The sequence below is a fragment of the Elephantulus edwardii genome, unplaced genomic scaffold (genome assembly GCF_000299155.1).
Source record: "Elephantulus edwardii isolate Elephantulus edwardi_28Jun2011 unplaced genomic scaffold, EleEdw1.0 scaffold00115, whole genome shotgun sequence".
Lineage (NCBI taxonomy): Eukaryota > Metazoa > Chordata > Mammalia > Macroscelidea > Macroscelididae > Elephantulus > Elephantulus edwardii.
In genome coordinates this window covers 8,552,682-8,577,435 of record NW_006399865.1, presented here as the reverse complement: position 1 = coordinate 8,577,435, position 24,754 = coordinate 8,552,682, and the positions used below count along the sequence as shown (strand labels likewise).

At 43.6% G+C, this 24,754-nt stretch overlaps 1 protein-coding gene across 1 annotated transcript in view; it reads right to left on the bottom strand.

Moving 5' to 3' along the window:
- Nucleotides 1-926: 926 nt before the first annotated feature.
- Nucleotides 927-24,754, bottom strand: part of BMX (BMX non-receptor tyrosine kinase) — a 51,359-nt gene continuing 27,531 nt past the window's right edge. The window contains exons 9-18 of the mRNA XM_006892394.1: nucleotides 22,657-22,711; nucleotides 21,056-21,135; nucleotides 16,732-16,859; nucleotides 14,570-14,644; nucleotides 13,658-13,829; nucleotides 10,729-10,945; nucleotides 9,813-9,877; nucleotides 6,742-6,860; nucleotides 3,450-3,607; nucleotides 927-1,001 (exon numbers count right to left, since the gene is read on the bottom strand). Of these exons, the coding sequence (XP_006892456.1) occupies nucleotides 927-1,001; nucleotides 3,450-3,607; nucleotides 6,742-6,860; nucleotides 9,813-9,877; nucleotides 10,729-10,945; nucleotides 13,658-13,829; nucleotides 14,570-14,644; nucleotides 16,732-16,859; nucleotides 21,056-21,135; nucleotides 22,657-22,711 (1,144 nt within the window). The remainder of the gene's footprint in view (nucleotides 1,002-3,449; nucleotides 3,608-6,741; nucleotides 6,861-9,812; nucleotides 9,878-10,728; nucleotides 10,946-13,657; nucleotides 13,830-14,569; nucleotides 14,645-16,731; nucleotides 16,860-21,055; nucleotides 21,136-22,656; nucleotides 22,712-24,754) is intronic.

Below are 24,754 nucleotides of genomic sequence, written 5' to 3'. Positions count from 1 at the left end.
TTAAGAATGCCCCGTGAGGCAGTGGTGGTACAGTGGTAGAATTCTCACCTTTTACCTGAGAGACTTAGGTTCAATTCCTGCCCAGTGTACTTTGGACACAGCCACCACCTATCTGTCCATGGAAGCTTGGGTGCTGCTAGGATGGGTTTCAGCTGAGTTTCCAGATTAAGATGGACTAGGAGGAAAGGTCTGGCAATCAATGTCCAAAAATGAGCCATTGAAAATGCTCTGAAGCACAATGATCTGCTCTGTCATGAGGCAGTGTTTCATTTCATCGTGCACGGGGTCGGCCCGAGCTGGGGGCTGCTGACAACAAGGAGAATGCCCCACCACACCCTGAGGTCCCTCAGCACAGAGCAGGCTGACAGCATCAGCGTTCTCTGGGAGCTTGTTAGGAAGGAAAACCCATTGTCTGGCTCCCCTCAGACCTGCTCTCCCAGTGCCTCCGGGCTGGGTCGGAACCATCTCTGCTTCATTCATCCCTTGGCTTGATTCTTGCAAGCACTGCCATCCGAGAGCAATGACACATGAAGGTAAATGTCTGCACATGCTTATAACATACTTAATCATCATGACGGTGACAGAATAAAGAACAGATGGCAACGAAGCCTTTTCCAACTCTCTTTAATGTTTACTCATGGTCCACACCCTCCCCACAGAGCAACCAAAAGATCAGCTCCTGCTATAGGCTGAGAAGTCTTAGGCCAAGAGCAGCAGAAACATGGTTACTTGTTGGATCGAAAAGTCAAGGAAATCTTTTGTTTCCCACTTTGCCTAACGTCTACATCTACGTCGTATAACAGCCAAAGAGCACAGGCAACACTACTAAGAATCTCTAGCTATATTACATTGCAGCTTGCTACTTTTCTTTCAAAGAAGAATAAAAATGTTGGTCAATGTGTAGAACCGTTCTCATCGACTCTTCTTCAAGGCCTGTCCTGCTCCCGAAGTGGTTCGAAGGAAGATAGAAGCTGCTGGAATGTGGGACGCTTCTCTGGGAGCTAAACAAAACAAAATCCCATGTGTTAGTTCATGATTCATGCTTAGGAAAGTGGAGGGTTTACACAAGAGAGGACTTGAGTGTAATCAGAGATGGTGAGGATGGGGTAGGAATGATAGGGCGAGCTTCAGACTCATGGAGTTGCTATGAGACATAGTCAATTCGATGGCACATAATGACAACAACTATTATTAAAAGGGGAAAAAAACCCCTTCAATATTTATACCACAGTCCTGAAACTAGTACCTTTTCAAGCATGGAAACAACCCAGATCTTTCTAGAGAGATCAAGGCCAAGGTCAGGATGCTAGCTCCCCACTCTTTTCATTATTCTTTGTTGGACGCATTGACCAGTGCAATCAGACAGTACTTATTTGTTTAATTAATCAAACAATCCAAGCCCCAGGACTTGGAGAAGAAATTAATTTCTACTTTTGTTGTTTTGATTAATGAAACCATGAATGTGTTGTTTTAATTACATAATCAAAGCCCCCAAAATTGGAAAAGTGTCTTTCTTTGTAAGGGATAGGAATATATACTTGAGAAAAACAAGAGAGTCAATGATAGAACTCTCCTAAGCAATAATGGGCCAGGAGGATCTAAAATTCCCACACAAAAGCAGAAGTCTTTGTAGATCATCTACATCCATCTAGAAAGTCAAATGGAACAACCACAATTAAGTACTTATCAAGCACCCCCCCAAATGAGGAACTGCTGAAAATACAAATGTAGACTTGAGTACAGTCGGAAAATATCCCCTGCGATAGACTAGGTCAGATCAACATCACAACTGTGGCAAATTTCCTAACTTAAAAAAGAAACTACATGCAATCTCTCAAAAACATGAACAAATTTGTTGCAAGCCCAACAAATTGATTCTTTGGTTCATGGCCCTCAAAAACCATCCAAAAATAGCTAGAAAAACTATATAGATGAGCTAATGGTGGGGGGGCTCACTTACCTAAGGTTAAAGTGTCTGTGATTAAAACTGACAAACTGTCAGTCTGTCGTGCAGTGTTACTGTGATGCCAGAAGCTACACTACGAGTAGTTGAACACTGTTTCCACACGCAGAAGAGAGGGCCAGCAATCAACTTCCATAAACGAACAGAAGAAAACCCTCTAGGTCAGAACGGAATATTGTCTGATTGCACTTGAACGTGCCAATGATCCTTATATTGTACTTGAGGTCACAATGTCCATAACAATGAAAACAAAAAACACAATAGTGTGGCGCCAGCACAGAAAAAGACAGAACAAAGAACCGAAGAGAGAGTCTGGAACTAAAGCCACATACACCTGGAAATCTAGCATAGCGCTGGGGTGGTATATTAGGGCCATTAAGGTAGTATCTCATTTCTGGGACTTAATAGATGGTTCTACCACAATCTGTATACTGGTACTGCACGCACAACCCTGGGGTCTTCCCCAGAGATTCCAGATCCTGCTCAGACCCCAGTGCATTCTGGAATATGGGACTCTTTAGCACTGGTCTACGTGTCTTGTGTGAGTGAGTACATGATTCAAAGCGGCCTGCTGTTTGCATTTGTGTGCACGTATGTGCCTATGGAGACTGAATTCAGGGAGGTCAGAGAAGGGACATCATTTGTCTTGAACATTCCCTGTTAGTATTACCAATAAAGTAGAGGCTTTGCCTGTGAATCTCCTGCAATTTCAGCCCCTGGTCTCCCCCACAGACCCAATCCTCTGATGTTTCCCCTCAGTGTTTAGGTGAAATGGGGCGACTTGGAAGGACTCGATAGTCTCCATTCTGTGAGTTCTACAAGTGTTTCAGTGGTCTCACATGGTTACACATTTTCTACTTGAGGAGAGGCTTCATGGCATTGTGGTTAGGAATGAATAGTGGTTCCCCACAAAGGCAGCCAGTGTTCGAATCTCAGCCCCGCCTCTTACTAGCTTGTATGGCCTTGGGCAAATCCCTCGGTCTTGCTAAGCTTCTGTTTTCCCTTGGGTAAATTTTAGTGACGATACTAGCAAATAGCATTAGCATGTGTGCTGAGGAACCAGTGAGTTAATATTTCTTAACTTCTAAGGCCAGGTTGAGAAGCCTTAGTGACACAGCAGTTAGGTGCTGATTGTTAACAGAAAGATTAGTGGCCCAAAGCCACCCAGGTGCTCGGCAGGAGGAAGACGTGGCGAATCTGCTCCTGTAAAGAGTAGACCTAGAAAACCCTTTGGGACAATTCTCTTCTGTCACATGGCATCGCTGAGAGTGAGAATCAACTTGACAGGGCTCAACAACAATGAGACAAAATCTGTTAAAAATGCCAGCTGCATTGCTTGTTTCAGGCTAAAAGACTTGAGGGCCGAGCCTGAGGGCCATTCCCACCCACTTTGTGGCAAAAGCCACTGACCGTGCCATAAAGCTTTGCCCCGCTGAGGATACACGTAGACCCCTCCTGCCCCCTGGCCGGCAGCGCACACACTTGCCTCGTGCCAGCAGCTGTACATGATCTGGTAGACGGTGTCTGATGCCAGCTGGGGCCGGTAGAGCCGGTAGCCCTGGGAGACCTTGACGACCACCTGGGAGTTGTCATACAAGTCGTAGGGCTGCTTGCCCAGGCTAAACACCTCCCACATAAGGATGCCTGCATGGAAGGACAAGATGGACAGAAGGCCACGTCAGATGGTGTGGGAGTTTGCGGGTTGTGCCTCTCACACCACATAGAGAAGGCTCCCCAGAGGGAGGGCTTCCCCAGAAACGATCCTCTGTAAACAGGGCAGGCCCGAGGAAGTCCTGAGCCATCATTGCTCCTGGAGCCTCAGTCTTCCTGCAGGTTAAAAGGCCAGGACAGCGTCTGGGGTGCCTTCAGGAGGGACTGGTGCCTGGTTCAGCCTCATGCTGATGACACATCTCCCCAGGCCTTACAACTGAGTTACTGAACTCCAGCCCTTTCTTCTGCTCTCCCTCCATAGTTGTATACAATGATTTTATTGCACAATGAAATTGCCATTCAGTGAAAATGTAAAGATAAAATCATTGACAACATTTGTTGCTGCCTTGTCATGCAGAATCTTCTGTAGGGACACAAGTCCTTTGGAGAATTGGCTAAAAGCCTTCCCCTCAGGAATGTGAGCAGACAGCAACGTTGTGTCTGTTTTAAGGGTATTCACAGCCCTCCAAAGTTGATCCAAGGCATCTTGACCCAGGCTAAGAAACCGAGTCCTGGCCTGCACACTTTTCTCAAGGATATTATAAGGCAGAAGGTGCAAAGGGTTTGTGCTTGGCTGGGTGACCAAAAGAAATTTGGCTATCTGAACACATCCAGTGGCAGGTCGGGAGAAATAGGCCTGGCAACCTGCTCGTGTCAAGATCATAGGCAAGAAAACCCTCCGGAGCATAGAGCTACTCTAAGACGTGGGGTCTCTGAAATCACAAGTCAACAGCAAAAGCAAATCAACCACAAGGATGTTGCCACCTCAAAACACCCGCAAGTCTTCTCTTTGGGAGGTGTTTTTAGAAACTTGAGTTCATTTGCCGTTCTTCCACAGGGACACCTGATTTAAGAAAGGATTTAATTTTTAAAGACTATGAGGAGAATTGAGGCGTCAGGATTGGTGGGAGATCTATTAACAGTCTGCGTTATGCAGATGACACAACCTTGCTTGCTGAAACTGAGGAGGACCTGAAATGCTTGCTGCAGAGGGTCAAGCACTGCAGCCTTCAGTATGGATTGAAGCTCAATGTCAAGAAGACAAAGATTCTCACCACTGGACCAATTCGCGGTATCAGGATGGATGGTGAAGAGACTGAGATTGTTAACAACTTTAGTCTGCTTGGCTCCACGGTCAACAGTCTTGGCACCAGCAGCCAGGAAATTTAAAAAAAAAAAAGTATTGCATGCGATGGGAAAGCCTGCTGTTAGGGACCTCTCCAGGGTCCTGAATAGCAATGGTGTCACTCTGGAGACTAAGGTGCGCCTGATACAGGCTATGGTCTTTGCAATCACTTGTTATGCATCAGAGAGTTGGACAATAACTAGGGAGGATAGAAGGAGAATTGATGCCTTTGAGCTGTGGTGCTGGAGAAGAGTATTGAATGTACCACGGACTGCCAAGAAAACAGATTCATCCTAGAGAGGGTTAAACCAGGCTGCTCCTTGGAGGCAAGGATTCTGGGGCTTCGTCTGACATACTTTGGACATTTTGTAAGGAGGGAGAGGTCCTTGGAGAGGGACATCATGCTTGAGGGGGGGTGGATGGAGGCACAGGAGGGGAAGACCCTCTATGAGGTGGATTGATTCAGTGACTGGGGTAATCAGGATGGGTGTGTCAGAGGCAGTGCAATTGGCACAGGATAGAGCAGGGTTTAGGGCTGTTGTACATAGGGTCGCTATGAGTCGCAAGTGACTCGACGGCACATAACAACAACAACAACATCTAGAGTCAAGTTCTGATGCACATAGTAGCAAACTGCATACTGTGAGATTAATGGAGTGGTTGAAAACTAACTGTAACTATTCCATTAAGAGACTCACATATTTTAAAATAACATTTCATAAGACATCTCAGTTGATATGAAGAGACTGGATCTAATTTTGACAGTAAGTTGCAAAAAATTAAGCAGCATGAAATGACATCAAGTATTCACTGAAATACTATCTTGTGATTTATTTTTCTTTTCTTTTTCTGTATACCCAAAAACAAAATCAAGTTCACTGTTGTCGAATCAAAGCTAAAACAATACACAGAAAAACTTTCTTTACATGAGTAATGCCACTTTTTCAAGAGGAATTGCTTTGTAAAAGATTGTGTCATATAGGAAAAGAAATGACTAAATTCTCCTTTTTGTCAGACAGTCTTATAGGTGCCCAAGAGGCAAAATCTGCTTCTAAACTAAGACAGACACCAAACAGATCTCAGTTGTATCTAATACAGTCTGTAACCTTATGATAATTTGGAATCTTTATGTTAGGTCAACCTGACAAGGATTGAAAACCACTTTGGTATTCCTCATAAGAGTGAAAAAAGTATCTAAGTCTACAGAGTTATAATTTTAAAGTCGTTATCTAACTGCTAATTATCTTTAAAATGTCAATATGGATATTTTCATTAAATTAGGGCTAGCAAGCTTCTCCTCTAACGGCGTGGATACACCAGTGCATATTTTCGCCTTTGCAGGCCATGTGACCCGTGTCACCACTACTGGGCTCTGCTGCTGCAACACAAAAGTAGCCAGAGACAATCTGTCAATGAGTGAACATGGCTGTGTGCCAAGAGAACTTTATTCACAGAAACAACTACCAGATGTGGGTCCTTGGGCCGTTTTCTGCCAGTTGCTGATCTAAAATATTCATTTTAGCAAGGAGAGTCATTGCAATAGGCAGGAGCCAAAAAAAAAAAATCACCCACTCAAGTGAATCATTGTTATGACCATCCTGGTGCAGAAAAAACAGGCTTACGTTCACCCCTTTTACTTCTGAATTTCGTGCCAACTCTGCTGTAGTTTCCCAAAATTCTTTTTTTTAAGATCTTCAGTGGAAAAACACTTATCTCCTTTGACTTTCTGAGGAGTTAGCAGGATGTGCATTGCTGTTGTGTGGCAGACACCCTAACACAGGGCCAAAGGGGGAAATGATTGTCTTCCACCTCTTGCCTGTCTCAGGCCATCCATGGGATTTTGTAAGTGCTTAAGGGCCTTTTAAAAATGGGTGTTGCTGCCCTGTGGCTTCCTGTTGTGGAAGGTAGCTTAAGAAACAGTTCTGTGTGGTCACACACTTACCAAATGCCCACACATCAGACTTGCTGCTGTATTTGAAGTAGTGAAACACCTCTGGGGCTGACCACTTGACGGGGAACTTTGTTCCGACAGAGCTGACATACTGGTCATCAAGAACATATCTGCAGGGGAAGCAAAAACACAGATCAGTCTTAAACCACATGGTAGAGTAAAATGGTGGAACAAAACGGCGGCAACACAGACTTATGAAGGGCAAGGAGCCATCAGATTTTCAGCTGGATGCCTCCATCTTCTTTCTGGACCTTTTGCTTCGTGTGAGCTTAGTGAGAGGCTGATTATGTCATGAAAGCATTAATAACATGCCTCTGGAAACTCTATGAACTTTGATAAATATTGATAGTTTTAGAGAGGCTTCAAGCCTTTTGTTCATAGGGTCGCTATGAGTTGGGCTTAACTCGAAGGGACTCAACAATAACAATTTAATTTGGAAGATAGCAGAATCTGGATTCAAAAAATGGTGACTACAGAATACTAAAAACCCCACAAAAAGCAAAAGAAAAACACAAGCCCCCACCCTGAATCCCACCCTAAAGATAATCTGTACCATTTGAGATACATTTTTGCTTAATACTCTATCATTCCCCTCCCCTCCATAAACACACGGAGTCTTATGATGGTGCAAACAGTTAAGACACTAAAAAAAAGTGACTTAGAAGAATGGCCTGGCCATCGAATTCTGGTTGGTCACAGCTATCCAAAAGCTTGATGAGGAGTTCTGGTGGAGCAGTCTGCATTGTGCGGTGATGTCAGCCAAAACTGTCTGAAGCGCAGTTTTACCTGGATGTATGTGGGATTGCCAGGAGCAAGTCTGCTCAGTAGCAACTGGTTAATTTGAACAAAATGGATTTGTTTTGAGAGCTGCTTCTATCTTTCATTCAATGGCATATCATGAACATTCTCCCACATGGTTAGATTTTCTTATGTAACTAAATGTGCAATGACTGAATACCATTCCTTCTTATAGAATAATAACAGCACTCTTTCAACCATATAAACCGCTTCTCATCATCTGCTATTCTAAACAACAAAGAACAAGCAGGGTTTTCAAGGCTGTAAATCTTTACAGAACAGATGTCTCATCTCTCTCCCTTTGAGCAGCTGGTGGGTTTGAACACAGGGAGAATGGACCATATATTTACAGGGTTTTTTTGTTTGGTTTTTTTTAATGTATTTGCAATGGTTAAATCTGTGTTCAGTGAAGTACAGACAGAATGATCCTTGGTGACAGAAATGAGCCTATTCCACCTGAATTCAGAAACAAACTCAAGAATAGATTCGATGCATTGAAAACCAAGACCAAAGACCAAATGGGTTGTGAGATGACATGAAGAGAGCAAAAGGTCATCACAAAGGGGAGAAAGAAAACACCTAAATGAATATTAGAAGAGATTCTGGAACTAGCAGCAGAATGTTGAGATCTCAAAACAAAGGAAAGAAAAGCTGAAGTAAGAGAGATGAGCAGAATATTTCAATTGGCAGCTTGAGAAAATGAAGCAAAGTGGTAAAACAAAATGTGCAAAGACTTGGAATTAGAAAGCCAAAAAGGATGCTTTCAAGCTGAAAGAACTTAAGAACAAATTCAATCCTCAAGTGGCAAAACTGAAAGATTCTCTGGGCACAGATGCAGGAAGCCTCAAAAGTAGATGGGAAGAATATAAAGTCACTGTACCAGAAAGAATTGGTCAATATGGAACCATGTCAGGAAGTAGCATATGACCAAGAACCAACACTGCTGAAGGGAGAAGTTCAAGCTGTAGTGAAGGCATTGGCAAAAAATAATGCCCCAGGAGTTGATGGAATACCAATTAACATGTTTCAATTAAAAGATGCAGCCCAGGATGTACTCATTAGCCTATGCTCAGAAATTTGGAACCTGGTCAACTTATTGGAATAATAAATGGAATGTTAATAATGTGGAATAATATTAATAATAATAATGTAGAATAATAATATCTTGGAAACAGGAGTGGCATCCACTTCCTAAACAACATGTCTCTGGAAACTATGAATTCTGAGAAATGATGGTAGTTACAGAAAGGCTTCAGGACTTTTGTTCATAGGGTTGCTATGAGTCAAGCTTGACTCGACAGCAGTCAACAACAACATCCATACTATCACATGCAAATAAAATCTTGCTGAAGATTGTTTAAAAATGGTTGGAACAGTAAGTACATTGACAGAGAACTGCCAGAAATTCTAGCTGGATTCAGAAGAGGTTCTGGTGAAGAGAGATCTTTTCTGGTGTTAGATGGGTCTTGGTTGAAAGCAGAGAATACTAGAAAGATGGCTACTTTTGTTTTATTGATTATGCAAAAAGTATTTGTGTGGATCATAACAAATTATGGGTAATTGTGGGAAGCCAAATTGCATACTAAATATTTATAATAAACTAAATGCTATATCAGGATACAAGGAAGGCGTGGATACAAGCTCGAATTCACTCTGAAGCACCAAGGCAGAACTTAGATGTCACAAGGGTAGGCGCTAAGGCAGACCTTAAGTGTTTACACAATTCTTGTATTTGTATTTGCTAACCCCTCCCTCCTGAGTCAAGCATAAGGTTTTTAATAGAAAGAGCTTAGTTTTATTTGCAAAGAATTCTCTTTGTGATTTGCTCTGTGGCAATTTTCAATAAAAGCATAGGGAAGCTGGGTTCAGTGCTTCAGCTGTTTGAACTGCTCGCCCCTGCTTTACTTCTGTCTACTTATACATTCTAGGTGTTCTGTCTCATTTATTAATACTTGACCCTCGGTCGACAACAGATAATATTGAGAAGAGTGGAAATCCGAGAGCATTTAAGTCTATTTATGCGAACTGTGGTGTTGGTGAAGAGTATTGACTAAATCATGGACTACCAAGAGAATAAACAAATCCATCCTGGATGATGTCCAGCCAGAATGATCCTTGGAGGTAAGGCTGCCAACTTTGAACATGTTATGAGGACGAAGTTGCAAGAGAAGGATATGATGATGTAAACTAGAGGGTCAACAAAAAAGAGGAAGATGACAAACCCCCCCCCCCTTTGACTAACCACCTCAGTGGAGTCGGCTTACCTTGTCATCCCGAAATCAGACACTTTCACTGAGAGATCGCTGTCCACCAGGCAGTTTCGGGCAGCCTTGAGGAGGGAAAAAAACCACCAAGTATTAAACCCAGAAATCAGATCTTTTTAACTTCTACAGAACGCTTCACAAAATCTGATCGCCTGTCACTCCAGAATTGTCTAACTTTCCTTGATAATTCACAACTTTTCAAAACAGACATTACTCCTAGATATCCTCGCCCCCAAATCCCCATCCTTACCCAATGAGGTGGTCCATATGCAATTGGCCTCTGTTAATCAGGAGGAAGGAGGAAGCCTTTCTAAGGCTTGGCTCTGCATCCCTACACTGCCTCTCTTTAACAGATGTACTGAGAAATGAGGCCCAGCCATTTCCCATCTCTTGAAACTCTCGCATTTCAGGCAGAAACATCATACCTGGGAATTCTGGGATTCCTTGGCCTTCTGTGCCTGACGGGTTTGCAATTCAGTCCAAGAAATACTCTACTGAGAAATCCTAGTGGAGACCAATCAGAGTGCTCCCCCTTCTGTCCTGACCCCAGAGATGCATACAAATTATGTTTCCTCTTAGCTTTTGTATTTTCAGTTACGATAGCAAGTGGCTTGCACAATAAACCCTTCTGGGAGTATAAGTCAGCTTGGATTTACAGCTTCCAAGAAACCAAACACTTAGTGGCCAGAGTCTTCACTTTTCATTTGTTCCCGCCACTGCTTTTGGTTCTTTGCTTTTCCGTACTTAACAGGTTTTCATGTAAAACTGGGGAATTTATCACAAAAGTATCACAGAAGATAAAAGGAAAAGAAAGTAAAGCTGCCCCTTCGCCCTCTCTTCCAGTGACCCCAGCCTTGGAGGTGGGAGCCAGGGGCTGCTTGCTTCTAGTCTGGGAGCTCCCTTGGGCACTGCTTACCAAGTCCCGGTGGATGAACTGATGGCGCTCCAGGAAGGCCATGCCTTCACAGACGTCATAGCACATCTCCAAGAGTTGCCAGGGTTCGAGTCCCTTCCCATGGTTCTTCAGGTAATCAAGCAAGCAGCCATTGGTGATATATTCTGTCACTATATATATGGGGTATTTCTTTGAACACACTCCATAGAATTTAACCAGCTTGGGGTGGCTTAGTTTCCTAGAAACAAGAGATTTTTCCAGAGGTCAGTACTGAGTTTGCATCACTCTATTTTCCAGATGTTCAGAAGGAATGAAGCACTTTCAGATTTTTGTTGGTGATCAATTCCCCAGTCTACTTGGAGTAGTCTAGGAGTGGAAGCTTAGCACTCACTATCTCCAAACCCAACCCACTGTCCTGAGTCATAGCTGACCTTCCATTGGGTTTTCGAAACCATACTTCATAATGGGAGGAGACTACAAATCTTCCTTCCTTGGAGCAGCTAGTGGAATCAAACTGCTGGCCTTTTGATGAGCAGTGCAACGCATTAAATACTATACCACTCAGCTCCTTAGCCCTGGGTAGTGCAAATGGTTTGCCTTGACTATTTTCTGAAAGATTAGCTGCTTGAACTTGCTAACAGGTGCCTCAGAAGAAAGGCCTGGTAATCTGCTTCTGAAAGGTCACAGCTTTGAAAACTCCATGAAGCAGTTCTCCTCTGAAACACATTGGGTCATCTTGAGTCAGCAGTGACTTAATGGCAACTGGTTTGGGCTTTTTGGTGACAAAATAAGTTTAAATGTTACCTTAGGACATAGAAGCTACACCGTGAGCCTAAGGAATTTTCTTCCAGATTCTTCTGTCCTAATTCTTTGCAAGACATGATTCATCTCTAGGGACCTCTGGTGGCTTAGTGGTAAGGAGTTGGGCTGTTAACCCAAAGGCACACGGTTTGAATCCACCAGATGCTCTGCAGGAGGGAGATAGGAAATCTCCTCCCGGTCGATATACTGCCTCTGAAAATCCATTGGAGGCTCAGCTATGGATCCTTTCCAACTCAATAGTACCTAACAACGACACTCATCCCTCATCCGACTATACACCTCCCCTCACTACACGGGGGCCCCTCAAAATCCACAGATCCCCTTTTTGACCACCATTGGAGTGCCAAGAATCTGGGGCCCCTTGCCCATATGTTTCAGAGCCTCTCCAGGACTTTCCCCTGGGTCTATCCCCCCAAGGGTGGCCAAGTACACCCACCCCTAGCCAAGATGGGTAATGAGTAGATGGAGGGAGGGTTGTTTTGGGGGAGGAGGAAGAGGAGGCTTGGGTATATTGGATGCAGTGTCCACGTACAAGTACACATCTACATGCTGAGTGCAACTGGGGGTGTGAGGAGGCCCTGTAGACCAGGTTCTGAGGACGCAGACCAGAGGCTAGTGCCTCTAAAGACTCTTGGGAATTCTAATTCCCAATAAGGCATTTCAGGTTGTTTTGAAGGTACATTGGCCATAGTAGTAGCACAGTACCAGTTTTCTTGAAAACTTCTTGTTATGTGCTGTTGAGTTGCCTGCGACTCACAGTGACCCTATGTACAAGAGCTCTGAAGCCTGTCCTGTCCAGAACCAGTCTCAATGACACCAACACATCTCCCCCCAGTGCCCTAGTTATTGTATTTATCCATGTCATCCGGGGTCTTACTCTCCTGCACTGTCCATTCACCCTTCTGAGCAATGATATCCTTCTCCAAGGACTGGTTTCTCCTGGCCACATACCCAAAGTATGTGAGACAGAGCTTCAAAATCCTAGCCTCCAAAGAGAAACTTGGTTTCACCCTCTCCAAAACAGACCTGTTTGTTTTCTTGGCAGTCCATGGTATGTTCAAAACTCTTCTCTGGCACCACAACTCAAAGGCATTAATTCTTTTCTGCCATCCTTAGTCACAGTCCAGTAAAGACCATGGCCTGGATCAGGTGCACCTTAGTCTCTAGACTGACATCATTACTTCTCAGTACTCTGAGAGGTCCCTGACAGGAGATTTACCTAATGCAATTTGTCTTTTGATTTCCTGATTGCAGTTGCCAAGAGTGTTGACTGTGGAGCCGAGCAAGCTGTTAGCCACCTCAGTCTCTTTTCCATCCAACACAGTGCTGCCAATTGGCTCAATGGTGAGAAGAATCTTTTTCTTCTTGTTGTTGTTGAGGTTCAATCCATATTGAAGACTATAGTCCTTAACCTTATACAAAAAGCGCTTCAGGTCTGCCTCAGTTTCTGCAAGCAGTGTTGTGTCATCTGCATAAAGCATGTTGTGGATGAGTCTTCCTCCAATCCTGATGCCACATTCCTCCCCATAAAGCCCAGCCTCTCAAATGATCTGTTCTACATATAGATTGAAAAGGTATGGCGACAGAATACATCCCTGACACATTCCCTTCCTGATTTTCAACCATGCAGTGTTTCCCTGCTCTGCTCTGAGTATAGGTTTTGCATTGAACACTGATGAACGAAGACCAGATGAGCTGTGGGAGTATCATCCACAAAGAATGAAAAAAGGTCATTACAAAGACAGAAGAAGAAGAAAAGACAACAATGGATGTCAGAGGAGACTCTGAATATTGCACAAGAAGCCAAATCAAAGGGAAGAAATCAGGAAGTTAAAGAGCCCAAATTACAAAGAGTAAATATTCATATATACATGGGCATTGGTTCCAGGCCTTATAAACATCCCATTAGTGTTAATATCGTCCCATGAAAACAAACACACAAACCAACCAGCCAACTTGTTGCCACTGAGTCAATTCTGACCTCATGTGCTACACAGAGTTCCATCCACAGGGTTTTCTTGATTGAGTTCAGACAGCCAACCTTTTGGTCAAGGGTAAACGGGGCCACCCGGGGGCATTGCCGTCTTACAGAAAGGGCTAAGCTTCCACCCCGCAGAAAAAAACTCACATCATGGTCTGGGCCTCCTGGAAGAATTCATCTTCTGACATGGAGCCTTCCTTGATCATCTTGACAGCAATGTCGTACTTCTCCTTCCACTTGCCCAGCTGGACCACTCCAAACTGACCACTCCCCAGCTCCTTCAACAGGGTGATCTCCTCTCTTTTAAGTTCCCAGATTCCTAATAAAGCAAGGCAGGTATCTGTTAGCACAAGAGCAGCAGACTGGCAATTCACCCAGAAATTACGTGGCTAACATCACCCCACACAATGTGGTTCTCAAGGCACAATTCATGCCAAAGGGGCCCAAGGTGAAAACACTACAGATCAGACCAGAGACATCTGGGAGAGACTTAGTGTCTGTGTATTTGATGTCCCGACCAAGTCAACTCCACTGCCGTCCAGTCGTTTCTGATGCACAGCGACCCTGAAGGACAAAGTAGAACTGCCCCATCGGGTTTCCAAGGCTGCCATTCATGGAAACAGACTAGCTCATCTTTTGCCCATAGTGTAGCTGGCATGTTTGAACTGCTGACTTTTCAGTTCACAATTGAGAACTTAATCACCATGCCACTGGGCTCCTTGGATACCCATAGGACAGAGAGACTGGTTCCTGAGTGGGCCAGGCCAGTGGACCCAGAGAGCATGAGCAGGGCGATACTGGAGGCAGCGAGTAAGACTAACCTTATAATATCTTTTGCCAGGTCGGAGAGATTACAGCTATTGATTAGGTAGAGGGTACAACTTTTTTTGGTTTTAAAGAAAAGAAATAAATGGGTTAGAGCTAAACAGCCTGTCTTGACGCAACTTGAATAGAAACTGCTTTCTCGTCTTCTTTTCGAGTAAATTGACCACAGTTTTGTTTTTTTTAACAACAAAATGGCGGGACGTGCAATTTAAGAACCCAAAGGTGTGTCCATACCACTTCCCAGGGATGCAGAGTCGGGGACCTTGTTGGCCTTGGTTGACACAGGGTGACGGAGACGGGTGATCATGCCTGCGGTGGAAGCAGCATCATCTCATTACACTCCATCACACATCAGCCCATTCCACTTGGTCCCATCCCATCACGTCCTGGCAGATCAAATCCCACCCACCCCATTCCATCTTGTCCCATCCCGACAGCTTACACCCTTGCTTAAGTCCTCTCCAGAGCAGCTGGAGAATCAGAGTTCAGGACATTCTGATACAGAGAGAGGGGTCCATTACGACCACGTTCATCATGGATTCATTTGCCTGAATTGACAAGTTAGCTTAATGGAAAGCAGAGGTTCAAAGAGTTAAAACAATTTCATGTGATATTTTAAAAAGGGGGGAAATCAGATGCTTGGTGGACTATTGTATTTAAAAATGTTCCCCATTTTTAGTTTTACTTTCTCCTTACAGTTTTATATGTAAGTGCATATAACCAGTTGCTGTCAGTGGATTTAGTGACCCCAGGCACGATAGTGACAGAGTTGGACTGAGCACCCTAAAACTTTCAATGGCTGATATTTTGGAAGTAGGTTGGCAAGTTCTTTTTCTCCAATAAATATGTGTATGTGCCAGATTCTGCAAAGGTGTGTTTTCTTGTTTGGGGCTGAGACAAGGGTGTGGCTATTGCTCTCATTAGGGCATGAGCTGATTGGATTTGGCCTTGTATTTAAAAAGGCTTTTGGGCCTTCAAGCTAGTGGCCCCTGGGCCTACTTTTTGTGAATATCCCAAATAAAACAGGCTTGGAAACAGGAGTGGAATCAACTTCCAAAAAAATCTTGCCTCCTAAAACCCTATGAACTTGAAGAAAAGATGAAAGTTTTGTGTTTAAGACTTTCATTAATAGGGTTGCTATGGGTTATCTATGACTCTATGGCACTTAATAACACCACACATGTAATTGCAATAACAAATGTGCATGGCAAAAAGTTATCAAGGGTCAGTCCCTGGGAAAAGGTATCATACGCTCTCCATTTCTTATATATTCTCTGGTTTGTTTGGTTTTTTTTAATTTTTTTAAAACAAATTTTATTTTACTTTATTATTTTTGTGTGAGTGTACCGTCAAATCAGATCTGGCTGGTACAGGAGGAGATTGTCCCTCTTTCCCCGGCAGAGCATCTGGTGGCTTCGAAACGTGTGCCTCTGGGATTGTAGTTGCAGCTCCTTACCACTAGGCCACCAGAGCTCCCTATATTCTCTGGTTTTGATCATTCTGTTTTTGGAGATATCAATGTAAACTCTGGAGTCCGTGGGTAATATATAAGATCAATGTAGTCAGCTACTAACTAAAAGGATGTTGGAGATTTGAGTACACCCAGAAGCACCGCAGAGGAAAGGCCTGGTGGTCTACTTCTGGAAAATGAGCCATTGAACAACCCTCTGTAGCCCAGTTCTGCTCTGACACAAACGGGGTCACATGAGTGGGAAGCGACTCAATGGAAACGAGTTTTACGCTAGATGTATTTGTACAGAAAGATCTTAAAGACATACTGAGTAAGGAAAGGAAGCTGACGAACAGTATATGCACAATGATGGCGTTATAATGAACAGAAGTAAAAATTAACACAGGCACACAGAGATTAGCAAATCCTAGCACCAGGATAGAAAATCCATGGACAATTTGTTGTCTGTTATGCTAGATTCCCGCCCCCCCTACTAATTTACGTCTCTAAATTGTTTGAATTTGAATGGGGTGGATGTGTCAGAGACAATAAGGCACAGGATGGAGCAGGGTTCAGAGCCTGCCACTATGAGTCACAGGCGACTTGATGGCACATAACAACAACAACAACAAATTTACATCTCTAAATTGCTTGAATTTGACAATCAGCTTACTTCTAGAACAGAGAGAAAAGTTATTTTCAATATTTTTCAAAACACCATCTCTGCTTCTTAGTCACTCAACTTTACTTTCTGCCAGCGTATAGTCAACAATGTTGAATTTCCAGGAAATGGGAGCTAAAAACCCCAGCAGGCAGAGTGCTTGAAAACAATTTCTCTCTTGCTTTCAGCTATATAATTAAGGCTATTAGGTAATATACAAGGATACTGCATACAAGGCAATGGGTATCGACAAGGACTCAGTAAAGAAAACCTGCTATCAATTACCTGCTGAATTGTGTTGATGATAGTGAATGAGCTCTGGAATGGAATCAAAACAGTAGTTTTCCGCCAGGTACAGTTTGTTCTCTGCATTCGTGTGCACATGGTAATGCTTGACTGCTCCCTTCTTATCTCTAGCAAGGAAGAAAAGAGGTTAGGATTCTTTTCATAAGCAATCCCAGCTTGAGCAACTAGTAGCTATAAGATTGTTTTCGATTTGTTCGTGGCTTTGGGAGAGGAAGGGCAGAGGGGGTTTCTCAGTTTGGACCCTGACATTTTTCTGGAAGTTTGGATGGCAATCGATGGTTTTGGAAGAAGGATCCGCTTACTGTTGAATTCACTTGCCATGCCATCTCAGCATTCCCATCGTGCCTGCCTTGGTGAGCAGAAAGCTCAAATCATCCTCTGAGGCTGGAGAACCTGGCAGTTGCTAGGGATTGTTGTTGTTGTTATGTGCCGTCGAGTCGCTTGCGACTCATAGCGACCCTATGTACAACAGCCCTAAACTCTGCTCTGTCCTGTGCCAATCGCACTGTCTCTGACACTCCCATCCCGAGTATCCCAGTCACTGAATCAATCCACCTCATAGAAGGCCTTCCTCTCCTGCGCCGTCCCTCCACCCTCCCAAGCATGATGTCCCTCTCTAAGGACCAGTCTCTCCTCACAACATGTCCAAAGTATGTTAGAAGGAGCCTCAGAATCCTTGCCTCCAAGGAGCCACCCGGTTTAATCCTTTCCAGGACAAATCTATTTGTTTTCCTAGCAGTCCATGGTATTCTCAATACTCTTCTCCAGCACCACAGCTCAAAGGCATCAATTCTCCTTCTATCCTCCTTGGTCATTGTCCAACTCTCTGATGCATAATAAGTGATTGTGAAGACCATGGCCTGTATCAAATGCACCTTAGTCTCCAGAGAGACACCATTGCTCTTCAGTACTTTGGAGAGGTCCCTAACAGCAGACTTTCCCATTGCAATATGTTTTAATTTCCTGGCTACTGGTGCCAAGACTGTTGACTGTGGAGCCATGCAAACTAAGGCTGTGAATAATCTCAATCTCTTCACCATCCATCCTGATGCTGCCAATTGGTCCAGTGGTGAGAATCTTTCTTTGGACCATGGGAGTTGTTATCCCAGATCATGGCTGCTGGGGGGCCACGTGGTGAGTATGTCCTTTATTTAATTACTAGTGTGAACCTTTTCTAGAAAAAGAGAAGGGTTTCTTTTTTTTTTTAAAAATAATCACTTTCAGAAATCAGTAGCTCTGGTGGTATAGCATATTACATCTTGCGCAGCTAATCGAAAGGTCAGAGGCTTGAATTCGTCAGTCTCTGCCCATGGAATTCATTTCTGACTTAACTACTACTTGTTAGCTGCCTTATCCCATTGTTAACAATTTTGGATGATGATAAGTGTGTCTAGGGTCATGCTTGACCCAGAAATTGCTGCTGTTGTGGTGCCTGCCTACACATATTACCATTTTAAAAGAGAAAGCCAGCCTCTCCCGACTGCAAAAGCGAAATGCTCATTTGGCCTTTGGTGGCAGCAGGAAATCCACTTGAGCCCATTGATGGCATTTCATCCAAGGCGCTCTGCCCTCAGTGCTTCTTGCCGGAGAACCTGGATATTACGAGTGCTTAACTTACTTGGCTGCTAAGCGAGAGGCTGGAGGTCAGAGTACAGGCCCAGTGATCTTTCGGAAAAGCAACCACAGAACGGAGCCTATTTATACTGTGAGACACGTGGGGTTGCCATGAGTGAAATCAACTCGACAGCAATTTTTAAATTGTTGTTTGCTGTCTGGGATTCCTACTGGATCCTTCATCTACTTATTGATTTCTTTCCCGGGCCACCTGCAGAGCCGAAAAGGACTCTGAAAGTCATGAAGCTTGATTAGGAGAACATGTGATATAGAATTTGGCTGAAACTGCAGCACCCCAGTGCCACAGAACTCCGCCTTCCTTGTGAACTAAGGCTCCTCTCATTCTCCCTGGGCTGCCTGAAGCAGGCACATAGGTACAGCAGACCCGAGGACTTCTCAGCATACGCCTATTATCACAAGTTAGAAGTAGGTATTCTATTAAAAACTATTCTTTTTATATTGGAAGTAGGGTTTTTTCATATCTATTTTTGAAAGTTTATAGAGAACTCAGATTTCCATTCATTCATTGTTGCACATTTCCTCCCTGCCCACACCCCCCCCCAAAAAAAACCCCACCAAACAGTTGTTAAAATAAGTTTTTGGAAACAATCCAAAAGTTGACCAACATTTAGACAGATGTGTGACAAAACAATACACAATCTATGGACACAATGGATTATTACTGGGCCACAAAGAGAAGTGAAGTCCTGATACACACATGGACGACCCTTGAACTGATGAACTGAACGAAAGAAAGCAGATAAAAAAGGGCTAAATAATAATATGAAAGGGACAGAAACTCTAGCTTATTAGTGGCTGTTGGGGATGGGGGAGGGAGTCATTGCTTTTATTATGTGAAGGGCACTGGAATCATTTGGAAATGACACCTAGTTACATGCACAGCATAGTGAACATAATCAAGGCCACTTGAACTGTATGTGGGAAAACTGGCAAATGTTTGGCTACATATCTTTTTATCACAATCATAAATGTTAGTTATAAAACTAAGAGAACAAAATCATTTTTTAATTGCTTAATTTTGACAGTTACAGCAATGTAACTTTAAAAATTTTTTTCATTTAAAAATTTAATGATATCACATAAATGTAGCTTTACGTAACTTAAATTTTTTATTTCATTTTAAAAGGTTAATATTTTAAATTACTTACGTGTTTCATATTTTAACTTAGTAAAAATTTCTCTTTTAAATTACTTATGTATTTTATATTTTAAATTACTTAATTATTAAAATGTTGTATTTTAAATTTCTTCATTATATACTTCATATTTTAACTTAGTTATTGCTTAAAAATTTTTTTATCTGAAATTAATTATGGGATTTATATTTTAATTACTGAATTTTATAATTTATAGAGAGGGACATCATGCTTGGGAGGGTGGAGGGACAGCGCAGGAGAAGAAGGCCCTCTATGAGGTGGATTGATTCAGTGACTGGGATAATTGGGATGGGAGTGTCAGAGACAGTGCGATTGGCACAGGACAGAGCGGAGTTTAGGGCTGTTGTATAGGGCTGTTGTCGCTATGAGTCGCAAGAGACTCGACGGCACATAACAACAACAACAACAATATTTAAATTATGACAGAAATCATACTTAATTATGACAAGCTTACAGGGCAGGCAGGGATCATGGAGAAGGCATGGAGGCAGAGAGATCTCTGAATTAAAACCAGGATCACTGCACACAGACAATTCTTTCTTAAATAGTCTTAGTTAAGGTTGAATCAGATTCTCAATGCAGAGCATTGGGTACAGCCTGCTGTTGGGAGTCCGGCCATTCCTGAGCTTTCCAGGAGTCTGACCTTCCGTCGGTTCATGGGTAAAATGGTCAGATACAAATCTCTCTCCCACTTGCTTCTCAGGGTGGCTAGCTCACAGCCAATGGGGAAGTGGCTTGTCGAACTCTGGTTGGGTATGGAGACAGGGGATGAGGACTCGCATGAGGACTCGGATGAGGACTTGTGGGGTGTCTTAAGCCCCTAAGTGTTAGGAGGTGAAGTGGGCCCGGTAAAAACTACTTTGCCCCAACAACAGCAGTGAATGCTAATAGTTTATTAAGTGTTCCTGAGGTTCCAGGCACCACTCTAGGTCAATACATGAATTAACTCATTTTATCCGCAGGATGGTAACAATTATCACATCCCCCTTTGAGAAGAGGAAGCCAAGGCATGGAGATAGGCAAATTTGCTCATGGATCTGAGAAGTCAGAGGGGTGCTCTTAACCACCTCAGAGAGAAGCTGCCAGGAAACACAAGTACCCTGATGCAGCCTTCTTCCAAGTCTGACTTCTTCAGGAAGGCCTCTTTTCCACTAGATGTTGTGGTAGGTTTCTCAGCTCAAATGGTGGCTTGCACCGAGGATGGGGAGTATGCCTTGTGTCTGCTTAAACCTCTTCCTAGGCTTAAGCCTGAAGTATGGGGAATTGCCCCAAATTTTTAAACAAACATTTCCTCGGCTCTACCTCTGTCTGAGGGTGGATCACTATGGCCCTAGCCTCTTGGATGAGGGAGTGGGGAAGACACCTACAAAGGGTTCCATCTAACAAAAGCACTTACATCCAAAAGTCTGGCCTTGCCAAGGTACTATCTTATCCCAAAGGCTGACTAAGTGACCAGTGTAACCAAGGAACAGGCACAAGAGAGAGAAGAAGAAAATCCCCATGATACTTACTTCACAGCCTTACTGAATAAGGACACGGTATACATCCCCACCTGACTGGAATTTCTGACCATGAATGCACCTTCTTTTTCCTGAAAAGGAAAGACAATGAGGAAGACACACACCACACCCCACTGGCTTTGTTCTCCAGAACTTCCTTCAGCGCTCCTCCTGGTCTCACTCAGCCTCTCTTCGAACTTAACCTGCAAACGTTAATGCTCCCTCTCTGAGACCTTTTGGTTTAGTACGCGTGCAAGTCCAGTCCTTTCATCCTGCCAAAATAAATTTCGATTCCACATGCCACACGTCAGAATCAACTCCGTGGTCCCACCATGTTACACTTTGGGAAAGCTTCAGAAAGCCAGAGATGCAGAAAAAAACTCGATGTTTCTCATTCAAGCAGTCAGTCTTTCTTAAAGAGCAAGGCAGGAAACACAGCATTTATTGAGGTAATGCAGACACCAAACACCGAAAGAGCTCACTGCTGTTTAGTCCTTTTGATGTAGTGGTTTAAGTGTTGTGCTACTAACTGAAAAGTCAGTGGTTCAAATCCACCAGCCCCTCTTTACGAGAACACTATGATAGTGTGCTTCTGTTAAGCTTCAGACACGTGAAGGAGGTGTTAGAGTTTCTCACTCAAACACCAAAGAGCTCGCCACTGCTGAGTCAATTCCGAAGCAGAGTGACTGATACAGAGTAGAACAGCCTCATCACACAGAGCTCAGCTCTACGCTGGAGTCATTGTGAGTCAGGGAATTCCTTCAACAGTAAGAGGTCTCGATTCTGGTTGTCTGTAGTTACGCCCTGTGTGGTCTCCTCTCATACTGACTCTACACTTGGCCATGTGACTTGTACTGACCAATGGGACATTAATAAATGCAAGGCCAACGTACCCATGGTCAATGAGTTCTTTATTAACTATGGTGAGCCTCAACCTGCTTTCAAGGCTGTAAATCTTTAAGGGAGAAGACTGTCCAGTTTTCTTCCATGTGAGGCCTGGTGGATTTGAACTGCCAGCCTTTTTGTTAATAGTCCAAGACAAAATGCAGTAGGCCATCAGGGCTGCGGGGCTTTCTAACCCTGCTCTGAAATCACCATACTGGGAGGCAGCCCTAGTAACCTATCCAGAGAAGCATTTTGGTGCCTCAGCTGATTACCTCAGGCAAACCGGACATTCATCTCCCAGTCAGTCGACCAGCTAAATGTAGTTCAGTGAGTTATCCTAAGCCACGGCACTGCGTGTTCAACAGACACGTGGAATTGGTAGAAATTCCAAATGAACATTGTTTCAAAATACGCAAATGAAAGGGTAGTTTATCATACAATAATACTGTTAATGTTGTTAAGTGCTATCAAGTTGACCCTATGCACAACAGATCAAAACTCTGCCCGATCTTGTACCGTCCTTGCTGCTACAGTCAAACCCACTGCTACAAGTCACTGTGTCAATCTCGGAAGCAGAGGATGTGAAGGGCTCACCAACCAACACTCACATGAGCTGGACGGGGCATTCAGCAATAAAGAGTCTATAAAAACTTCATTACCCTCTGGGCGCCTCAATCTCAAGGGGAAAAGCTCTTGGAGGTGATTTCAAGGCCAGCAAGGCAACTTACCTTTTGTCTCAGTAGCTGCTCGCACTGTGACCTGGAGATGTTGCCTGCAAACCAGCTGCAATGGGAAAAAATGCCACATGTGAGAACTCAGAGTGTTTTAATCCAGGATTTACTGCTCAGCTCTCTAGACTGTAATAGGAGGCATTGCTTGGCCCATGTCAAGCGGGTTCCCCACCTTGCTACTTAAGAGAAACACCCAGAGAGAGTTTCCACAATCTGGACTCCTCAGCCACCATCATGCGTGCGCTGGTGCAGCCTACGTGTCTCTCTTTTCAGATGAGCTGGGATTTTAGGTGCCTTGGACCTCCTTTCTTCCAAACGACTTCTAAGTTCCCCAACAGTATTTTCATTTTGCATTGTTGTTGTGTATCATCAAGTTGAAAGTGACCCATAGATTACCCTCCTGAGGGTTCTTAGGGGCTGTTACTCACACGGGAAGAGATTGCCCACAGAGCAGCTCGTGAATTTGAACCATGTACCTTTACGTTGTCAGCTCGACTCCTTACCACTGGGCCACCAGTGGAGTAATGGCTATGCCCAAGGGGAAGCAACGGTCTTTCTACCCTAGTGTTTATGTAAATAATAGAAGCACATTTTGGGGCATCTTTCCCCTTGTTGTTTCTTGCTTTTTAAAAAGTTTCAGGATCATCTTAAACTCACAGAAAAATTGCCAAGATAGGGCAGAGATGACTCACATAGTCCGAACCAGCTGCCCATCTCATCAGTGTGTCATATGGATGCCCAACCCTCAAGGAACTGAAGCCTCACCTCCCACCCCTGGCAGGTGTGTTACGCACAGCCGCTTCCATCCACGGTGCAATTTTTAACTTAAATCAGGGGAATGAGTGATCGGACAGAGGAGAAACTTGAAAACACTGACTCCACCAGGCGATTAAAGTTATCACCAACAGTGACAGCTCATCATAAGAACGCACACTCTGGCTACGAAATGATAAGGTTGCCACTTCTGTGGTTTTCCAAAGGACAAAAGAAAGAAAAAAAGAAAAAAAAACCACAAAAAACAAACCAAAACCCACACAACCTGGACCAAAGGATTAGAAGCGATGATGGTGGTGAGATTTCTGTCTTGCTTACTCTGGACACTCGTCCAGATTGGAAGTCCAATCTCTAGGAAAGGACATCATGTTGGATAAAGGGCCAGCAAAGGCGAGGGAGACCCTCCATAATATGGACTAACACTGGCTGAAACAACGGACTCAAACATCCCAGTGACCACAAGACAGGACAGGGCAATGGGGTCTTAAGTGACGTTCATTATTGGGCATAACTCCAATTCCAGGTTGCTGTGAGTTAGAGTCGACGTCATAGCAACTAACAACAACAACAATTGTGAGAAAGAAAGGTTTTGTTTGTTTTCAAGATAGCAAAAGCTAGCATCCCTGTTGCCTGGACAGAAACCGAGCCCTGTGGCAGCCAGATAAGCACCTCCGAAGCCTGAATGCTAGACCCAACCCTACCCTAACTTGGTGAGCTAACTTAGTCACCTGGCCTCTCTGGGCCTTGAATTTCACCATCTGTAAGATTAGTGGAGGCATGGGAGTGGGGGGGAAGGGGGCGCTCTGGATGTGATAAGCTTCAAAGTGTCTTCTAACTCTACTTTTACAAAAATAACTCTATAATTAGCACTTGAGATATTAACTGGTGTTTTCTTATTAGTTAACGTTTTAAGCTAATCAAGGTTAATCAAATCTAATCAAAAGATCCTTTAGGGAGTATGATGCAGGATATATGTTTGTGGGGGTTGAAAGACATGATGATTAGTGGAGAGGAGAGATCTTGTAAGGAGGAGTGAGATTATGTGTATACTCCTTACATACACACACAGACACACACACATTCACATGTGTACACATATATGTTCAAATACATACCTTCCCACATACACAAGCTCATACACATGCACACACACATATATGCACACAACTGTAGACATCCACACACATTCATGCTTGGCTCAGGTTAAAATTTGACTGAGGCCTGTTTATTTTAAAAATTATTTCACACCACAACAAGATAAAGGTGAATAATCCAATAGAAAAATGGGCACAGGATATGAACAGACACTTCACCAAAGAAG